The sequence below is a fragment of the Chrysochloris asiatica genome, unplaced genomic scaffold, assembly GCF_000296735.1.
Source record: "Chrysochloris asiatica unplaced genomic scaffold, ChrAsi1.0 scaffold00059, whole genome shotgun sequence".
NCBI lineage: Eukaryota > Metazoa > Chordata > Mammalia > Afrosoricida > Chrysochloridae > Chrysochloris > Chrysochloris asiatica.
The window spans coordinates 14216817-14236888 of NW_006408577.1; the positions used below are offsets into that span (position 1 = coordinate 14216817).

Sequence of the window (20072 nt, forward strand, 5' to 3'; positions counted from 1 at the left end):
CGAAGATTAGAGACCACAGCCTTTAGCATAGATTACACCTCAATGCAAAGAAAACAAAAATTTTCACCACTGGACCAATAAATAACATCATGATAAATGGAGAAAAGATAGAAGCTGTCAAAGATTTCATTTTCCTTGGATCCACAATCAACACTCATGGAAACCACAGTCAAGAAATCAAATGAAGTATTACATTAGGAAAATCTGCTGCACAAGACCTCTTTTGAGTGTTCAAGAGCAAAGATACCAGTTTGAGGGCTAAGGTGTACCTGAGCCAAGCCATGGTATTGTCAATTGCTTCATATGCATGTGAAAGTTGGACAATGAATAAGGAAAACCATAGAAGAATCAATGCATTTGAATTATGGTGTTGGAGAATATTAAAAGTACAACAGACTGCCAAAAAACCCCAACCAAATTTGTGTTGGAATAAGTATAGTCAAACCTTAGAAGCCAGGATGAAGTGAGACTTCCTCTCATTCTTCAAATATGTTGTCAGGATAAAGCAGTCCCTGAAGAAGGGCATCATGCTTGGTAAAATAAGAGGGTCAGCCAAAAAGGCAAGGACCCTCAACAGCTGGATTGTTACAGTAGCAGTAGCAATGGGCTCGCATTTAACTATCTTGAGGATGGTACAAGATTGGGCAGTGTTTAGATCTGTTGTTCGATAGGGTTATTATGAGTTGGAACTGACTAAATGTCACCTAACAACAAAAAAATAGCTAGGAAAAATAGATGATGATAAAGCAATTCTCTATGGTTACAGTTTAAAAAGGGAATTAGTGATGGAACTTTCCAAAATGGAGACCGTCTTAGTCATGATGAAAATATGGTATCTTCTCCTTTCAGATTTTTACCATTTAATTCCTACTTTATGAATAGAGCAAGTTACTGATTAGAAGGGCAGTAACTTGGTCCAGTGTGGATAACTTAATATAAAACTTAATATAAAACAATATCAAAGGACAATAAACAATAAGACACTTGTATTTACTCAAAGAACAGAAAATTTTATTGCTTTAATCTAAGCCAAGTAGATAAAAAATGTGGTAAGCTGTTACTATGAAAATATTAAAAACAATCTTTTTTGCTGATTTATTTTCATCTGATTATAATTTTTTTTTTTAAATGGCTGTTTATGAACATGGTCAACTAAAGAGAGTAATACTTAACAGGCATTACTTGCATGTCAAATTTTTTACAATCTCATATGAATTTTAAGAAACATGTTATGCTCTGAAGGTAACATTTAAAAATTAATAACATACACTCTCTATTAGAGACTTTTTTTTTTGGTCTGGATTTAGAATTCTCTAATTTAATATAATGTTGACCTGGCTACCTTTCTAAAATTGCTCACTCATTATGGAAATCAATGTCATATTTCAGGAGGAGTCAAAAAATAGCTTCCACCATGTTGGTTCTGAGAAAGAGGGGAAGAGGTCTAGGCCTAGAGAATATGGAGCCAGGATTTAGCAAAATCATTTTCAAGAATTTCTCCCAAGGTTTTTCTTCCTACCTGCAAACATCTATAAATTTCTTTTACCCATAAAATGTTTTACTTTGGTTTTTAATAAAAAAATAATACTCTTTTACAACACTCATTAATTTAATTTACGTAGTAGTAATATAATCTCAGAAGAACAAGTTAAGCATCAAACATAAAATCACAAAAGAAAGTCCTAATGAATAACTAATATTGCATGTACTGTACAATTTGATATACAAACTACAAGAGAGATCATTTTAATGCAGAAATCCAACTTTGTAAGTTTTTACCGTGAATTGGAAAGTTTATATGGCAGAACATCAGTTTTATATTCAACTAATTGTATTTTGTTTCATTGCAATGATTACAATCTCCTCCATGTACCATCTAGTCTTTTTTTTTTTTTTTAATGTACACAAAACACATAGAAATATATATTTGTTTAAACAACCAAAGCCAGCCTCCTACCCGCCGACCCACACAGGCTTTCTCTTTCCATGGGTCTAGAGTCCTCAGCTGCTCTATGTCTCCATGTCAACACCTCTGCACCTGTCTCTGGTGTCCCTGCTTCTCTGGTTAGGGTTCCACATTCAGCTCATGCTCTTCTCTCTTGATGGTTTTAGGGTCTTCTGTTCCTAGAATGTAAGATTAACTACAACCCCCTCTTTGTTTCACATCTTCTACCTTTACAGTGTGACAATTGCAATTAGTCATGATAAGAACTACTCACTACTAAATCATCAGAATCTTATCCCCATCTCCTTTCACCAGACCCATCTAGACAAGATGAAAACTATTCAGTAGGAATTGTAACCTTCTCCACCTCACTCTGAAACCAAGCACACTCATAAAAATGTGTAAGTCAGCCGCTTCATGCCTTTATTGTTGTTGTTACTGCTGCTAAGTTCCATTGAATCGGCTATAGCACTTCCATTTTAGGGAGCCAATGTTTAAGTTGCCCGTCCCTATCAACCCTGTGGATTAGGGGATAGGCTTGAGACTTGATGAGAAATCAACTTTTAAATATATATGTTTTTATAACACAAATATCAAATCTTCATTTTTAATCGTGGTACTTTTATGGCAGCTTTTCCAACTTCTTTTGATATGTCTATTCCAAGAGGACACCTGCATCATAATCGACAAGTAACATTATTTCAATATTTGCTTCATGTTCTATCACTAGTTCTATATCACCAAGACTATATTTGCTTGGAATTCTGACAGCGTTAAGTATCAACATACATGATGATGATGGTTCTTGAATGCCTACATTGGATCTTAAAGTCAGGATAATGGGCTAATAAGTAAGGCTAGTCTCATTAAGAAGAAATCTAAACATAGAGACAATTTTGAAATACTTTGATTGCTTTCAAATATTAACAGAGACTTAAAATGATAAAGTAAAAAAAAATTGTAATCCATACAATTCTCACCTCCCATAAACCCATTGCTGTTGCACTGATTTCAACTCATAACTACCCAAAAGGACACAGCAGAACTGCTTCTTAGGGTTTCTGAGACTAAGTCTTTACAGAAACAGCAAGCCTTATCTTTCTTCTGCCGAGTGGCTGGTGGGTTTGAACTGCCAACCAGCAGTCCGGTCTACAGTACCACACAAAGCTTAATGGGTCAAAACATTTTACCATATAGCCAAAGTAAAGCCTGTGGCCATTCATATTTTAGAAAATTTCTTGGTTTCTATAAATTCTGCTCTGAGCTTTCAGAAGCTGGCATCCTTTTCAGACCTTCCTTTGGCACTACTGGTAGGAAGATTATGTGTTGTACTCTAACATAGGTTAGGTCTTCTTTCTCTGTTCCTCCTCAATAAATGTTAGCCTCAGATACTTGATTTTTTCTACAATGTTGCACAAGATAAGGCATGGAGTGGATCCCAACTAAGAAAATGACATCACCTGCAACTTCAACCCTGCCACAGAAGGACACAAGTGGATCAGACGACCTAATAACATTTAGAGATTTCTTCTGAGGCTACTATGTTCATTTATGACCAGCCTAAATATTCTGTGTAATAGAGTCCTGATGTGGCACTATAGGATAGGCACTGGATTGCAAAGTCATTTGAACTGCAAGGTCAGTGGTTCAACTCACCAGCCACTGCTCAGAAACTATGCACAGGGTCGCTATGAGTTGGAAACCATTACACAGCACTTAACAACAAAATATTCTGTTTATGTTACACAGATATCTGGTTATAGGCTATAATGCTTACAAGTTTTAAAACATTAGATGAACAATGTTCAAAACAGAACTATGTTAGATACAGTACAACACATAATCATTATTAGTATAGAATTCAATGTTAGCCTAAAATTTAATATCAAATTGAAGAAATGTGCTATTTTTTGGAACTTTAATGTAGAAGAAAAAATGTTTGCAGAAAACAGCTGTTGTGTGGGAACACAACCACAACCAAGTTTAATACCTGAATGCTTTTGTACATTTCAAACTTCCTAGCATACTAGCTGGTTCTGTCAAGAGATCTTCTTGACACTGGGAAGCTCTATGGTCATGCTTTTCAATCTGGTCCCAAATGATGTCTTCATCACCCACACCCACAGTCTGTTTCTAATCTATTATTTGATACTGTAGTAAAAATATTTCTGCAAAGGTTAATTTTATTCTTGACATGTCAAGAAAAATGAATGATTTTAATGACAGAAATGAATGTGATTTTTCAAGTATTTCTAGGATGCCAATGAAATCCTCATATATTAAAAGCAAACTGCAGTCTGACTTCAAAACTGTAACTTGTATAAAAACTAGGAATGGTATCACCTACTTTGGTTCATAGCGTATGCCTTCTGTGTTGTGTAAAATACCCAAACCAGCACGTAATCTTTCAATGCCATTCCTAAAGAAAAATTAACAAAATAAAATAAATAGCTCGAAGATTTCAAGGAAGGAGATTCATCATGATGAAATAGCAATATGTTTTCACATCATGAGCGAGACATATACAATTCATGGCTTACCATGCAATCATAATGCCATTGTCGGTGCACAGTCTAGGGGGAGGGCACAACAAAGTGCACTGAGTTGCATTTGCTACAATTTCTAGAGCTTTTCGAATATACAGGTTACTTGCAACGCCTCCAGATGCAACCTGCAGGGATGGATTGAGAAGACTAAAATGAACACTATCACATATGGATAACACCAAACTGTTAGCTAAACCTGGGGAAAATACCAACATCATTCAACAAGAAAACAACACATTTTGAGAGGTGGACAATGGGCAAGTGATACCAATTTAGAGAAAACACAATTTCAACTTCAAAAGAAAATCACTATGAACAATTTTGTACATTTCCCCTAATCTTTTTCTATATATCTCTTCAATATAATTACAATCATGTGGTTGTTAGAGGCTATCAAGTTAGATCTGACTCATAGTGACCATAAGCAACAGAAACACTGCCCAGTCCTGTGCCATCCTCACAATTGTTTTACCCCACTTTTGCTGCCATTGTGTCACTCCATCTTGTTGGGGATTTGCCTCTTTGTCAATGACCCTCCACTTTATGAAGCATGGTGTCATTCGCTAGGGACTGGTCCTTCCAGACGTGTCTAGAGAACAAGAGATAAAGTCTTGGCATTCTGACTTCTAAGGAGCATTCTGGGTGTACTTTTTCTAAAACAGATTTGTTTGTTCTTCTGGTAGTCCACATTACTTTGAATACCATCGTTTAAATGCATTGATTAAGGAAAACTATACTGACTTAAAACTAAGTATAGTTTTCCTTACTTAATGTCCAACTTTCACATGAATATGAGAATGAAAATACCATGGTGCAGGTCAGCTGTACCTTAGTTCTTTTGCAGCAGATTTTCCTAACGCAATGTGTCATTTGATTTCATGACTGCTGCTTTCATGACTGTTTATTGTGGATCCAGGCAAAATGAAGTCACTGGCAGCTTCAGTCTTTTCTCCATTTATCACGTTATTTACTGATCCAGTTGTGAGGATTTTTGTTTTCTTTACCTTGAGGTGCGATCCATACTGAAAATTGTAGTCTTTGATCTTCATCAGTAAGTATTTTTAAGTCCTCTTCACTTTCAACAAGCAAGGCAGTGTCATCTGCACATCACAGGTTGCTAATGAGTCTTCCTCCAATCCTAATACCACGGTCTGTTCTTCTTCATAAAATGCAGCTTCTCAGGTTATTTGCTCAACAAACAGACTAAACAATATGGTGCAAGGATAAAATCCTGGCATGCATCTTTCCTGATTTTGAACCATTCAGCATCCATTGTTCTGTTCAAACCACCTTTTGGCTTATGTACAGGTTCCTAGTGAACATAATAAAGTGTTCTGGAATTCCCATTCTTTGCAATGTTATCCATAGTTTGTTATGACCCACACAATTGAATACCTTTGCATAGTCAATAAAGTACAAGTAAACATCTTTCTGGTATTCTTTGCTTTTAGACAAGATCCATCTGACATCAGCAATGATATCCCTAGTTTCATGTTCTTTTTAAATTGATTTGAATTTCTGGCAGTTCCTTGTTGATGTACTGTTACAACCATTATTGAATTATCTTCAGTAAAATTTTACATGCGTTTGAATTAATGATATTGTTAGATGGTTTCTGTATTCTGTTGGGTCACCTTTCTTTTGAATGGGCACAAATATGGATTCCTTCCAATTGGTTGGCCAATAGCTGTCTTCCAAATTTCTTGGCATCAATGAGTGAGTGCCTTCAGTGCTGCATCAGTATGCTGAAACATTCCAATTTGTATTTCATCAATTCCTGGAGTCTTGTTTTTCTCCAATACTTCAGTGCAGCTTGGACTTCTTCTTTTAATACTCTTGGTTCTTGAATGTGTTACCTCTTGAAATAGTTGATCATTGACCAATTTTCTTTGGTACAGTGACTGTGTATTCCTTCCATCTTCTTTGGATGTTTTGTGTATCATTCAATATTTTGTCCATACAATTCTTCAATATTGCAAATTGAGATTTGAATTTTTTCTTCAATTCTTTCAGCCAGAAAAATGTTGACCGTGATCTTCTCTTTGTTTTCTAACTTCAGGTCTTTGTACATTCATTTTAATACTTGACTTTGTCTTCTTGTACTGCCCTTTGAAATTTCCTGTTCAGCTCTTTTACTTCATCATTCCACCTAGCTGCATTAGCTTATCTATGCTCAAGAGCATGTTTCAGTCTCTTTTTCTTTTCATGTTGGTCTTTTCTTTCTTTCTTGTCTTTTATTTTCTTCATGTACAATGTTCTTGATGTCATCCCACTACTCTGGTTTGGTCACTAGTGTTGAATGCACCAAGTATGTTCTTGAGTTCGTCTTTGTTGTTGTTGTTGTTAAATGCTGTCGAGTTGGTTCCGACCCATAGCGAGCTTTTATGGGGTTTCCGAGGAGCAGCTGGTGAGCTTGAACTACCAACCTTGCAGTTCAAACAGCTTTTCAGTCTGGCGCATTAACCCACAGTGCTACACCAGGACTCCTGAGTTGGTTTTTGTTGTCGTTGAGTGCCATTGAGTCAGTTCCGACCCATAGCGACCCTGTATAGGGTTTCCGAGGCTGTAACTCTTTATGGGAGCAGAAAGTCTCATCTTTCTCCCGCGGAGCAGCTGGTAGTTTTGAACTGCTAACCTTGCAGTTCGCAGCCCAATTCGTAACCACTACGCTATCAGAGCTCCTTGAGTTGGTCTTTTAGGTAGGATATATTCAAAGTCGTATTTTGGTTCTTGTGGACTTGTTTTAGTTTTCTTCAGCTTTAGCCTGAACTTGCATCTGAGCAATTGATAGTATTCCACAGTCAGCCACTGGCCTTGTTTTGGCCAATGATATTGATTCTCCATTGTCTCTTCCCACAAATGTAGTCTATTTAATTCCTGTGTACTCCATATGATGAGGTCCAGTGTCCAGTCACTTTTTATGTTGTTCACAAAAAGGTATCTGTAATGAAGTCATACTGATCTTGCAAAACAATGCCATTCTCTGGCATTTTTTCTATCACCAAGGCCATATTTTCCAACTATGGCTACTCTTTGCTTCCAACTTGTGCATTCCTATCACCAGGAATTACCACATCATTTTGATTGCATGTTTGATCAGTTTCCGAATGAAGAAGTTGGTAGAATTCTAATTTTATCATCACTGGTTTTAGTGGTTGGTATGTAAATTTGAATACTGGTATTAACTAATCTTCCTTATTGTTGTTGTTAAGTGCTGTCATTGGTTCCAACTCATAGCGAACCTGTATAGGGTTTTCAAGGAGGAGTTGGATTTGAATTGCTGACCTTGCATCTCAAATTGACCTTGCGGGTCCAGTACATTATCCTGCAGTGTCATATGTTTATTATCCTATCACAAAAAGCATTGTAATTCAAGATAAATCTTAAACTCCTCTTTTTGATGATAAATGCAATAATTCCTCTTAAATTTGTTATTCCTGGTATAGTAAACTGTGTGATGGTCTGATTCAAAATGGCCAATACAAGTCCTTTTCAGGTCACTAATGCCTAAGATATCAATGTTTATACATTCCATTTCTTTCTGATGACTTTCAATATTCCTAGATTCCTGCTTTGCACATTCCATGTTCTAATTATTAATAGATGTTTGCAATTGTTTCTTCCATTTTGAGTTGTGCCACATCAGCAAATGAAGGCCCTAAAAACTTAACTCCATTCATGTAAGGTTAAGTCTACTTTAAAGAGGCACCTCTTCCCCAGTGGCATTTTGAGTGCCTTCCAACTTCAGGGGCTTGTCTTCCAACACTGTATTTGGGAAATGTTCTGCTACTATTCATAACGCTGCTGGTGGCTAACTATTCATAAGTGGTCAACCTCTTGTTTCTTACTCTTTCTTAGTATGGACACTGTTGAAACCTGTCCACCATAGGTGGCATGTTGGTACTTAAGATACTGGTGGCATAGCTTCCAGCATCATCGCAACAGACAAGCCATCACAGTATGACAACCTGACAGATGAGATGTGGGATTACAATCATACTAAGTCAATAATTTAGACTCTTTATATTTTATGTGTAAGCATTTTTTATTTTACTACATAATTAAAAAAACCAAAACCCAACAAACTTATGTTTCATAATTATGTATTATGTTACTTTGTAAACTTACCATCATTTAATTGTTTCCACACTGTAATTTTCAAAACCAAAGGTTTATGATATAGTTTTAAAGAACACTTTTCAAGGCACATTTAAAGGGATTCATCAAAGGAAGCTTATTAATGTTTAAAAATAGTGACAGTAGTTACTATATTTGGTTCCCTTACTGTGAACATTCTTTTCAATTCAGTGGGAAGAGGCCTTAGACTTATTTTTTTGCCCATCAGTCTGTTCAGATATGCCATTAAGCTGTCATATATGTACAAGAAATGGCTGTTATTGGGCCTTCGATATTCCACATAATTTCACAATGTCAGGGCAAGCATATTACATAAAGATCTGCTCATCCTAAGCACAGGATCAATTAAGCTCTAGGAAGAATAAACTATTAAATTGTTATTACTACTATATGACGAGATGATAAACACTTACCAGTACTGCATTAGTCTGAGATAACAAGCCTCTCTGCTGGCAAAACAGGAGAGCACGATGTGTTCTTTTTGCAATGTGACACGCTGCTGTGTGCTGTACTGCAGCAGCAATGTCTGCAGCTGAAGACAGGATTTGTCCCATCTCAATACCTGCAAAAAATGAGAAGGGAATTTGAGACACAATCCAAGATTATGTTTTTGCCCAACTTTGTTCATTGGAAATATACCTTCCTCTTTTTCCTTTTGCATTATTATTTTGTCAACAATGTTTTGAAGTCCAGAAAAAGAAAAATCACAATTTTTAGCACGTTGCATGGGAGGTTTGAGATCAAAATACAATTTATTTCCTTGTTTAGCCAAATGTTCTATGGCTTTTCCACCATTCATAGTGGAGTACTCTGGATGCTTTATTAAAGAAAGTCTTCTTGCTATCTATAAAACAAAACATACATTTTCCTCATGAGTAATAAAATTCATATTTTGAAACCAAAGGATGCAAAGGAAATCAAATATTACTAAAACAAACCAGAAGAACAAAACATGCTAGACTTTACAATAGACTACAGCTAGCTGGAGGTCACTTAAGACAGAAAACCCTGCTCCTTCTGATAACCTAAGCAACAACATCTAATTTCACTGATCTTCTATGTAGATTGAAAAATAAGTTTAAATCGACAATTATTTAGAAATTGACTTTAAAAATGTGGACCTGTCCTACTCCTTCTTCCAATCATTTCTGTTGTTAGCAACAGTGGTTTTTTTTTTTTTTTTTGGGGGGTTTTTTTTTTATGTGGCATAGTGGAGTATGGGAATCCTGGTACTGTGGGCTAATGTGTCAGACTGCAAAGTCATTTCAACTGCAAGGTCAGTGATTCAAACTCACCAGCTGCTCCTTGGAAACCCTATACAGGGTCGCTAAGGGTCAGGATCGACTCGAAAGCACTTAAATTAACAAGTGGATTATGAGTTCAGCTGCTAATTTCAAGTCAGCAGTTCAAATCTACCAGCTGCTCCATAGGAAAAAGATGAGGTATTCTGTTCCCATAAAGATTTATAGCCTTGAAAACCCTATAGAGGGTCACTGTTGAGTTGGGGTCAACTCCAAGGCACACAACTACCACTATGACCAATGTAAAGAAAAAAAGAAATCTGCTTTGTAAAATAAAAGGAACTGTGCGATTTAATCACAGAACTTTGTGCATGTTTATTTTTATGTATATCTTATTTCACACTTGTATTTTACAGTTTACCAAGGACTTTCACATGTATTATCCGATTAATCACATACCTACATTTGTAAACTATTTGAACATTTTTGGATATTGATGCAAACATCTACCATTTTATTAACAATTGTTGTTGTTGTTATGTGCCATAGAGTAGGTTCCGACTAATAGCGACCCTTTACAGGGTTTCCGAGGCTGTAAATCTTTATCGGAGCAGAATGCCTCATCTTTCTCCCATGGAACAGCTGGTAGTTTTGAACTGTTGACCCTGAGGTTAGCAGCCTGATTCGTAACCACTATGCTACCAAAAATTTATGTTCTATAGGAGAAAGTCTAATTTTTTATTTTTTTACAAAAATTAGACTTTTTCCTATAGAGCATAAATTTTTCAGTCTAATAAAATATTCAGAAATATGTCAATGAAGAATAGTAGCACATATATCACCACTTAACTATAACACACACCATAACAGAGAAGAATGGAGAAAGTAAAATTTAAATATATCTTACCTTGTCAAGCATGTCACCTGGTGCAATATCAAGAGACTTTCCAAGAAGCAAAAAATCTGAAACTCCTTGAACTAATGCCAATAGACAGTGTCCTCCAGAGATCAAAAGAACTAAAAAAGGAAATTCTACATGATTAGTTAACCTAATAGTAAGTGCATGGGCCTCCATATGATGGATGGGAATGAAGGGCTTCTTAAATTGATCTACTAGCTGCAAGCTAAATGATAAACCTATTCCCAAGCTTAAAGCAAGGCCTGGCTTTATGGTGGTTGCAACTGCTGAGAGTTCACTTGGAGAAATTCTGCTGGCAGTAAGAGCTTCGTGCACTATTCGATGAATATTTTCTCTGTGAAGCTGTTGCGCTACTGGAGGAATAATCCCACCTGTTCTGAAAGAAATAATAAAACATTTATTAATTTAAAAATTGTAAAAACAGAGTAAGAAAAATTATAATATATACTATAGCAGAGGAGTCCTGGTGTGGCGCTGTAGGATAAGCACTCGACCACAAAGTCGGTTTGAATAGCAAGGTAGGTGGTTCAAACTCACCAGCTGCTCCTCAGAACCTTACACAGGGTCACTATGGCTCAGACTCAACTTGACGGCACTTAACTACATTATAGCAGAAGGCAAAATTTCAAATATATCATTATATGCCAAAATGTATTTTAAGTAAATTCAAATATGTGTGACTTATTATGCCACTAAAATCTGAATAACAGCAAAATATAGTTAGATATAGTGCTGGAAGATGTGTCCCTCAAGTTGGGAGGCACTCAAAATATGACAGGGGAAGAGCTGTTTCCTAAAAGAAGAGTTCACCTTAATGACATGAATGAAGCAAAGCTTACCAGACCTACATTTACTGATGTGACACAACTCCAAATGGAAAGAAACAGCTGCAAGCAGCCATTAATAATCAGAATTTGGAATGTATGAAATATGAATCTGGGAAAATTGGAAGCCATCAAAAATGAAATGGAACACATAAAGATTAATATTCTAGGCATTAGGGATATGAAATGGACTGACACTGGCCATTTTCAACAGGACAATCATATTGTTTACTATGCCAGGAAGCGACAAATTGAAGGGGAATGGCATCACATTCAATCGTCAAAAAGAGATTTCAAGATCTACCTTGAAGTACAATGTTGTCTGTGATAGTATAATATCGATACACCTACAAGGAAAACCAGTTAATACTACTATTATTCATTTACGCACCAACCACAAGATAAAATGTGGAAGAAAATGAATTCTACTAAATTCTTCAGACTGAAATTTATCAAACTTGAAGAACAGATGCATTGATAATTACTGGTAATTGAAACGAGACAGATGGGAACAAAGAAGAAGAATTAGTTGTTAGCAATTATGGCTTTGGTGACAGAAACCAAGTTGGACATTGCATGACAGAATTTCCCAAGACCAATGACTTATTCATTGCACATACCCTTATTCAACAACATTAAAGGCAATTATACACATGGATCTCACCAAATGGAAGATACAAGAATCCAACTGACTACATTTGTGGGAAGGAATGATGGAGAATTTCAATATCAACCAAAACAAAGCCAGAGATAGATAGGAACAAACCATCAATTGCTTCTAGGCAAGTTCAGGCTGAAGCTGAAGAAAATTAAAAGAAGTCTAAGAGAGACAAAATATCACTTTGAATATATCCCACTTGATTTTACAGACCTTCTCAAGAACAGATTTGATACTTTAAACATCAGTGACTATTAATCAGAAGAGCTGTGGGATGGTATTCAAAGCATCAAACATAAAAAAAGCAAAAGGTGATTAAAATGACAAGAAAGAGAAGACTAACATGGATGTCAGAAGATACTCTGAAACTTGTTTTTGAGCATAGAGAAGCTAAAGCAACTAGATGAAATGATGAAATACAAGAGCTTAATAGGAAATTTCCAAGGGCACCCTGAGAAGATAAAGTCAAGTATTATAAAGAAATGTGCAAAGACCTAGAGAGTTAGAAAAGCAAAAGGGAGGATCACACACTCAGCATTTCTCAGCTTGAAATAACTGAAGAAAAAAATTAAGGCCTTGACTTGAAATACTTAAGGATTCCATAGGCAAAATAATGAATGCTGCACAAAGCTTCCAAAGATGGAAGAAATACAGAATCACTGTGCCAAAAAGAATTGGTCAATGCTCAAGTATTTCAAAAGCTAGCATATGATCAAAAACTGATGGTAGAATTCCAAGCTGCACTAAAGGCATTGGCTGAAAACAAGGCTCTAGGAATTGAGAGAATACAAATTGAAATAACAAACTGATGCAGTGCTACAGGCACTTAATCATTGATGCCAAGAAATTTGGAAGATAGCTGCCTGGAAAATCAATTGTAAGAGACCCCTATTTTTACCTATTCTAAAAAAAAAATTGACCCAATGGAATATGGAAATCAATGAACAATATCATTCGTATCACATGTAAGTAAAATTTTTCTGAAGACAATTAAATTATCGATTGCAGTAGTACATCAACAAGGAACTAACTGCCAGAAATTCAAGCTGGATTCAGAAGTTGTTAAGTACTGCAGAGTCTGTTCTGACTCATAGTGACCCTGCACAGGGTTTCCAAGGCTGTAAATCTTTATGGGAGCAGAAAGCCTCATCTTTCTCCCGCAGAATGGCTGGTAGTTTCAAACTGCCAACCTTGAATTAGCAGCCCGATTTGTAACCACTACGCTACTAGAGCTCCTTGGATTCAGAAGAGGATGTGGAAATAGGGATATACTTACTGAGAATACCATGCCTAAAAGCAGAGAATACCATGACGAAGTTTACTTGTACTTTAGTGACTCTGCAAAAATTCAATTTTGTGGATAACAAACTATGCTATGGATTACACTGAAAAAAAAAAAAAAAAACAGTAATTCCAGAACACTTAATTATGCTCATGAGGAACCTGTGCATAAGCCGAGAGAGATAGTTGTTAGTACAGAACAAGGGACACTGAATTGTTTAAAATCAGGAAAGGTGCACAGCAGGGTTGTATCCTTTTACCATATTTTTTCAATTTGTATGCTGAGCAAATAATCAAGAAGGTGGATAATATGAAGAATGGGGCATCAGGATTGGAGGAAGACGTATTAACAGCCTGGGATTTGAAGATGACACAACTTCACTTGCTTGAAGCAAAGCAGACTTAAAATACTGATGACAATCAAATTGTACAGTCTTCTGTATGGATTGTACCTCAGTGTAAAGAACACAAAATCCTCACTAGCCCAGTACATAACACCATGGTAAATGGAGAAAAGATTGAAGTTGTCAAACATTTTGCATGGATCCACAATGAACAGTCATGGAAGCAGAAATCAAATGATGCATTAGGCAAATTTGCTGCAGAGTTCCTCAAAGTGTTACAGAGCAAATATGTCAGTTTGAGGATTAAGGTGCACCTGGACTTGCTGCATGGCATTTTCAGTCATATGTGCATGTGCAAGTTTGACACTGAATAAAGACCATGGAAGAACTGATGCATTTGAATTATGGTTTTGGTGAAGAAAACTGAAAGTACCATGGTTTGCCAGAACAAAAAAGTCTGTCTTAGAAAAAGAATAGCCAGAATGCTTCTTAGAAGCGAGAATAGCAAGACTTCGTCTCCCATTCCTTGGATATGTTGTCAGGAAGAATCAGTCTTCCATGGAAAAGGACATCATGCTTGGTAAAGTGGAGGGTCAATTAAAAAGAGGAAGAGACTTAACAACATGGTTTGACACAGTGGCAGCAATAACACGGTCAAACATAACAATTGTGATAGCACAGGACCTGGCAGTATTTCATTTTGTTAGCGTACAGTCGCTAGGAGTTGAAATTGACTTAACATATTGAAATACCATCATCCTTATTTCTTGAAAGCTACTTTCTCTTTCATATTTCTTCTTTAATAATGACATCAATAACTTTATCATTTAGGTTTCAAGGTTCCTCTTTACCTCCTTTGTTTCCCTCACTCCACATTAAATTTATCACCATTTCCATTACTGTTGTTGTGTGTTCTGATTCAAAGCCACCTTATTTCCAAGGTTGTAAATCTTTATGGCAGCATAAAACCTCATCTTGTGCTCTTGGAGTAGCTGGTGGATTCAAACTGCTGACTTTTCAGTCATCAACATGTAACCCACTATCCCATTTCTATTGCCACCACTAAATTCAAACAGCTACTAGTATCTCAGTCTATTCAATAGCTAGTTGACTTTCCTATCTACATTCTCTGAGCCTTGGAATCCACTCCATGTTGTGTTGTCACAGAAAAATCCAAAGCACTGTGATGACACTGCTACACTCCTACTAAAAAATCTTACTTTCTTGAATTTAGGAGACTTTAAGTCCATTTTTCCCCTTTCCCCTAACTTCCTTCCTTCCTGTGACTCCACTTTAGCTTTTCTTCCAGAGATTATTCTAAGCATTAGGGACAAAAGAGATGACTCTGATCAAAGACTTATTCTTGAAACACATAGTCTTATTATAACTCGTATGCAGTATGGATGGTGGATTAGGTATCAAAGCTAATGAAGAGGCAGGGAAGCCATTTAGCCTCAAAGGTGAAGGAAGAATCCAGTGTAAGAGATAATAAGGGCTTGAAGTAAATTGGTAGGAAAGAAAAGAAAGTTTCATGAAATATTTGCAAGGGGATTTACTATGATTGAATGAATAATTTAGATATGGAGAGATGAGAGAAATCAAATGCGTCCTTCAGGTTTGTGACTTGGAAAAAGGGACTCTCTCCCACAGCAGTCTTCTGTTGTTGCACTTTTCACACTATTTTACAATGATACCGTCCCGTCTTCTTCTTTACAGTAGTAACAGAAGTACTAAAGTTATAACAATGTCTAGTTCTCTTATTGAGTCCCTGCTATTTTTTAGATTTTGTGTTAAATGCTCTAAAAAGGATTTGCATGGAATCTTCACAATACTATAAGTTAGCTGCATTATCTCCATTTTACAGATGAAAAAACTGTTCAAGGTCTCAAAGCTACTAAATGGCAGAAGGAGGAAATAAACTTACACTAGTAACTACTTCATACAAGGAGCTGCTCAGAGGCAAGGATCATGTATTTTCCTCCAATCCTGATGTCAATGAGTCTTCCTCCAGTCCTACTTTGAATAAGCAGCTCTTTCCTAGTCATGTTTTGAGTGTCTTCCAACCTGAAAGGCTCCTTTTCTGCCACTACAACCACCACTGCTATTCATGGAGTTTACACTAGCCAATGTTTTTATAAATGGGGCTTAAGGTCCTTTTTCCTGTTTTAGTCTGGAAATACTTGCCCACCATGGGTAACCCTGCTGGTATTTGAAATACTGAGGATGTAACTTCCAGCATCACAGCAACATACAACCTACAAAAGTACAACAAACTGACAGATGAGTGGTGATTTTTGGTAGTTGTTATTAAGTGCTGTTGAGTTGGTTCCGACTCACGATCATGTATAGGGTTTCCATGGAGCAGCTGGTGGTTGGAACTGCTGAATTTATAGTGAGGAGTCCAGTGCTTATCCTATAGCACCACAACAGGACTCTGGATTTTTGCAGTAGGATTAGCAAAATCCTTTTGTTAATAGAATTAGGGGCCTTATTACAAACAGCCTTAAATATCAGGCTTAGATGTTTCAAGTTGTTCTATAGGAGTCCTGGTATGGAGCTGAGGAATAATGAACTGGACCACAAAGGCAGTATGAACTGCAAGGTTGGTGGTTCAAATTCACCAGCCACTTCTCAGAAACCCTATACAGGGTTGCTATGAGTTGGAACCGAATTGAAGGCACTTAACAAAATAGTAGTTACTCAAGATGTGCTTCTAAAATTTCACTTTAATATGTGACAAATGCAAAGTAATTACTTCATTTTGCTTTTCCAAATGAGTGGAAACTACCAAGACAATGTCTAACCAAAACAAACCCACTGCCACTGAGCCAACTCTGACTCAAAGATACCCTGGAGGACAGAGACTCTTAAGCTTTAACAAACTGCCACATCATTCTATGGAGGAGCTGGAGGCTTCAACTGTTGACCTTTCAGTTAACTGCTGGATGCTTGACCTCTGTGCTACCATGTTTTCAAAAGATCTACTTACTTTAAATGAACTTCAGTTTGGGAATGTATTGCTTCTCCCAAGACATTTCCCGTTTCATCCACCACAGCAGCTGCTGTATCATCACAACTGGTTTCAATTCCCAACACTAGTTTATGAAGGAATCGTTTTCCAGGATGAAAAGTAAAACTTTTTAAAAATTCGTAAATTGTCTTATTTGATGGGCTAGACAAAACTCCAGCTGTCTTATTCAACATTAGCATGTTTGCTTTATAGATAATTCCTAGAAAAGAATTAAAGAAACAATTTATTATTTGGAACTACAATGTTGTTGTTGTTAAATACCATGCAGTCGGTTCTGACTCACAGTGACCCTGCACAGGGTTTCTGAGGCTGTAAATCTTTATGGGAGCAGGAAGCCTCATCTTTCTTCTGCGGAATGGCTGCAGACCTTGAGGTTAGCAGCCCGATTCGTAACCACTACGCTACCAGAACTACATTAGGCTCTGACAACTACTTTTCACAAGCCACTCCTTCAGTTAAGTAAAATCCTGAAAGCTTGGCTTAATTTTCAATCTGTAGCTTACTTAGTTTTATGAAAGTACAGGAAAATTCATAAAATTAGCCAACTTTTTTCATAGTAGTATGCCTGTGAATATACACAACCGTTAAAAAAAAAAAGGCTCTTTAAGGAGGCAATGAGGGAAGTTGTTATTGTTAGGTACCATCGAGTCGGTACTGACTCATAGTGACCTTATGCACAGCAGAACAAAACATTGCCAGATCCTGGGCCAACCTATCGTTGCCATGCTTGAGCCCACTGATGCTGCCACTTTGCCAATCCATCTCACTGGGGCTCTTCCTTTTTCTCAGACCCTCCACTCTACCAAACATGATATCCTTCTCCAGCGACTGGTCCCTCCTGACAATATGTCCGAAGTATGAGAGATGAAGTTTGGCCATTTTGGCCTCCAAGGAGCCCTCTGGCATTTCTTACAACACAGATCTGTTGGTTCTTTTGGTAGCCCATGGCACTTTCAATATTCTCCTCCAACACCATAACTCAAAAGCATCAATTTTTCTACGGTCTTCCTTATTCACTGTCCAGCTTTCGCATGCATATGAGGTTACTGAAAATACCGTGGCTTGGGTCAGGCGCACCTTAGTCCTCAAGTTGACATCTTTGCTCTTCAACACTTTAAAAATAACTTCAATCTTTTCTCCATTGATAAGAATGTTGTTTATTGGTCCAGTGGTGAGGATTTTTGTTTTCTTTACATTGAGACGCAATCCATATAGAAGCAGGATAGACGATTTTGCTAGTGTTTTACTACTGTTATTTTCAAACTGTTAATTATCAAATTAAGCATTATAAAAATATGATTAGAATATAATCATTGCATGAATGATGGTTGTGTGTCATGGAGTAGGTTCTAACTCAAAGTGATCCTGTAAAGGGTCTCTGAGGCTGTAAACCTTTACCAGAGCAGAAAGTCTCCTCTTTATCCAACGGAACAACTGATGGATCCCAACTGCTGACCTCATGATTAGCAGAGCAGCCTACTAAGATACTAGGGTTCCTCACTGCATGAAAAATCCTCTAAAAAGTGTTATTGTTTGATAGCTACAAGTAAGGCTTTTAAAAAAACAAATAAAGACAAAACAGAACAGAAATAAATGCATGCCATTTCCTGGAAACATCTTTCAAAAGAAAATTTAATTATCTGGTTCAAAATGATGAGTGTTCACATAATACACAAAACAAGACGTAGTTGAGAAATTTAGAAATGTGTTCTCATAAAGGACCTCTTAAAGAAACACTGCGGTAGTGCAGTGGTTAAGAATCGAGCTGCTAACCTCAGGGTCAGCAGTTAAAAACTACCAGTTGTTCCGCAGGAGAAAGATGAGGCGTTCTGCTCCCGAAAAAGATTTACAGCCTGGAAACCCTGTGCAGGGTCACTATGAGTTGGAACAGACTCCACGGCACATAACCACCACCAATGTTTATTTTGTCATTAATTACAACCTTTCCAAATCAATCTCAATTTTTACTACGAGATTTACAAACATTTTCCGAGGTTATCTTCTCCATATTATCATAATTAAAAGCCCATCACTAAAATACCCTAGTTTTTGCCATTCCCGAGGAGCGGCTGGTGAATTTGAACTGCTGACCCTACAGTTCAAACCAACCTTGCGGTCCAGTGCTTATCCAACTAATTTAATGTCTCCAAACATCACCCATTCTAGAACTTTCCTGGTGTGGCGCTGTAGGATAAGCACTGGAGTCCTAGTGTGGTGCTGTGTTGGACTGTAGTCGGTTTCAACCCAAGGTCGATGGTTCAAGCTCAGCAGCTGCTCCTCGGAAACCCTTAACAGGGTCGCTATGGGTCGGAACCGACTGACAGCACTTGACAACAACATACAGAGTCGCCATGACTTGGAACCTACTGGATGGCACGTAACAATAGAACGTTCCTGAATGTTTAAGTGGGCCCTTTCCCTATGACACTAAAGAAAAACATTGTGTGTTTTTATTGTTCAGCTAAGGCCAGAGGGCATGCAGGACAGAGACACAGAAGCTCTTTGTAGAGGCAGCTGGGAGGACAGCAGCCCAGACACACTCCCTAGGGGAATCTATTTGCATCACCAAGTCAGGGAAAGACTACTGGCTAGCCCGGCTTTAAATGGTTTGTACTAAGCACTTTTTTTTCGGGCCAAGAAGCCTCCCGACTGAATCCAGACGACTGGTCAGCGGTGGTCTCTGTCCGCTCTAACAAGGCGACAGACTCAGACTCGAACTGCTTTTGTAGGCGTACGAAAACATTATTGAGGAGCGAGGAAATCCACCCACCTTCACAGTAAGCGTCAGAAGCTAATTTTCGTCTTCTTTTCCTAACAGCGCCCACTACCCTTTCCAGTGCTGCAGAAAGCCCGAGCCTGGCGCTCCGGACGTGACGTCACCGGCGCGGTGATCGCGTCCAGGGTGCCCAGGCTGGCCGCTATCGTCCTAGAGCGTGGCGCTCTGATTTAGAATACAGAAAAATACGGGGCTTCCTTCGTCATAGACTGTATGTGCTGGTGTGTTTCTTCTGGATTCATAGCTAACGAGACTTCTTCTACAAAGTCACAAAACTAGTAAGTCGTCAGCGGTGGCCAAACACGGGTTTGTCAGATTACAAAGCATAAGTTCCAAACGTTCCATTATAACTGCCCCTGTACCCCCCCCC

The 20072-nt window shown here is 37.5% G+C and overlaps 1 protein-coding gene across 2 annotated transcripts; it reads right to left on the bottom strand.

The window, feature by feature from the left end:
- Window positions 1-2528: 2528 nt before the first annotated feature.
- Window positions 2529-17119, bottom strand: OSGEPL1 (O-sialoglycoprotein endopeptidase-like 1). Of its 2 annotated transcripts, XM_006864040.1 has the most exons (7): window positions 16885-17119; window positions 10777-11164; window positions 9268-9472; window positions 9042-9190; window positions 4486-4616; window positions 4293-4364; window positions 2529-2617 (listed from the first exon to the last, which is right to left on the bottom strand). In XM_006864040.1, the coding sequence occupies exons 1-7, from the start codon at window positions 17103-17105 to the stop codon at window positions 2539-2541; spliced, it is 1245 nt and encodes a 414-aa protein (XP_006864102.1). In that variant the 5' UTR covers window positions 17106-17119; the 3' UTR covers window positions 2529-2538. The 2 variants fall into 2 exon arrangements, with proteins under 2 accessions (XP_006864102.1, XP_006864103.1); XM_006864041.1 differs by lacking the exon at window positions 4293-4364.
- Window positions 17120-20072: the final 2953 nt, after the last annotated feature.

Bases quoted from the DNA above. Each gene is read 5' to 3' on its own strand.
- OSGEPL1 (XM_006864040.1), bottom strand. From the start codon at position 17,105: ATGCTAATGTTGAATAAGACAGCTGGAGTTTTGTCTAGCCCATCAAAT. The intron at 11,165-16,884 runs GTAAGTAGATCT...TATTTCTTTCAG, and splicing joins CAAACTGAAGTTCATTTAAA to AACAGGTGGGATTATTCCTC. The intron at 4,617-9,041 runs GTAAGTGTTTAT...CCATCCCTGCAG, and splicing joins CTCAGACTAATGCAGTACTG to GTTGCATCTGGAGGCGTTGC.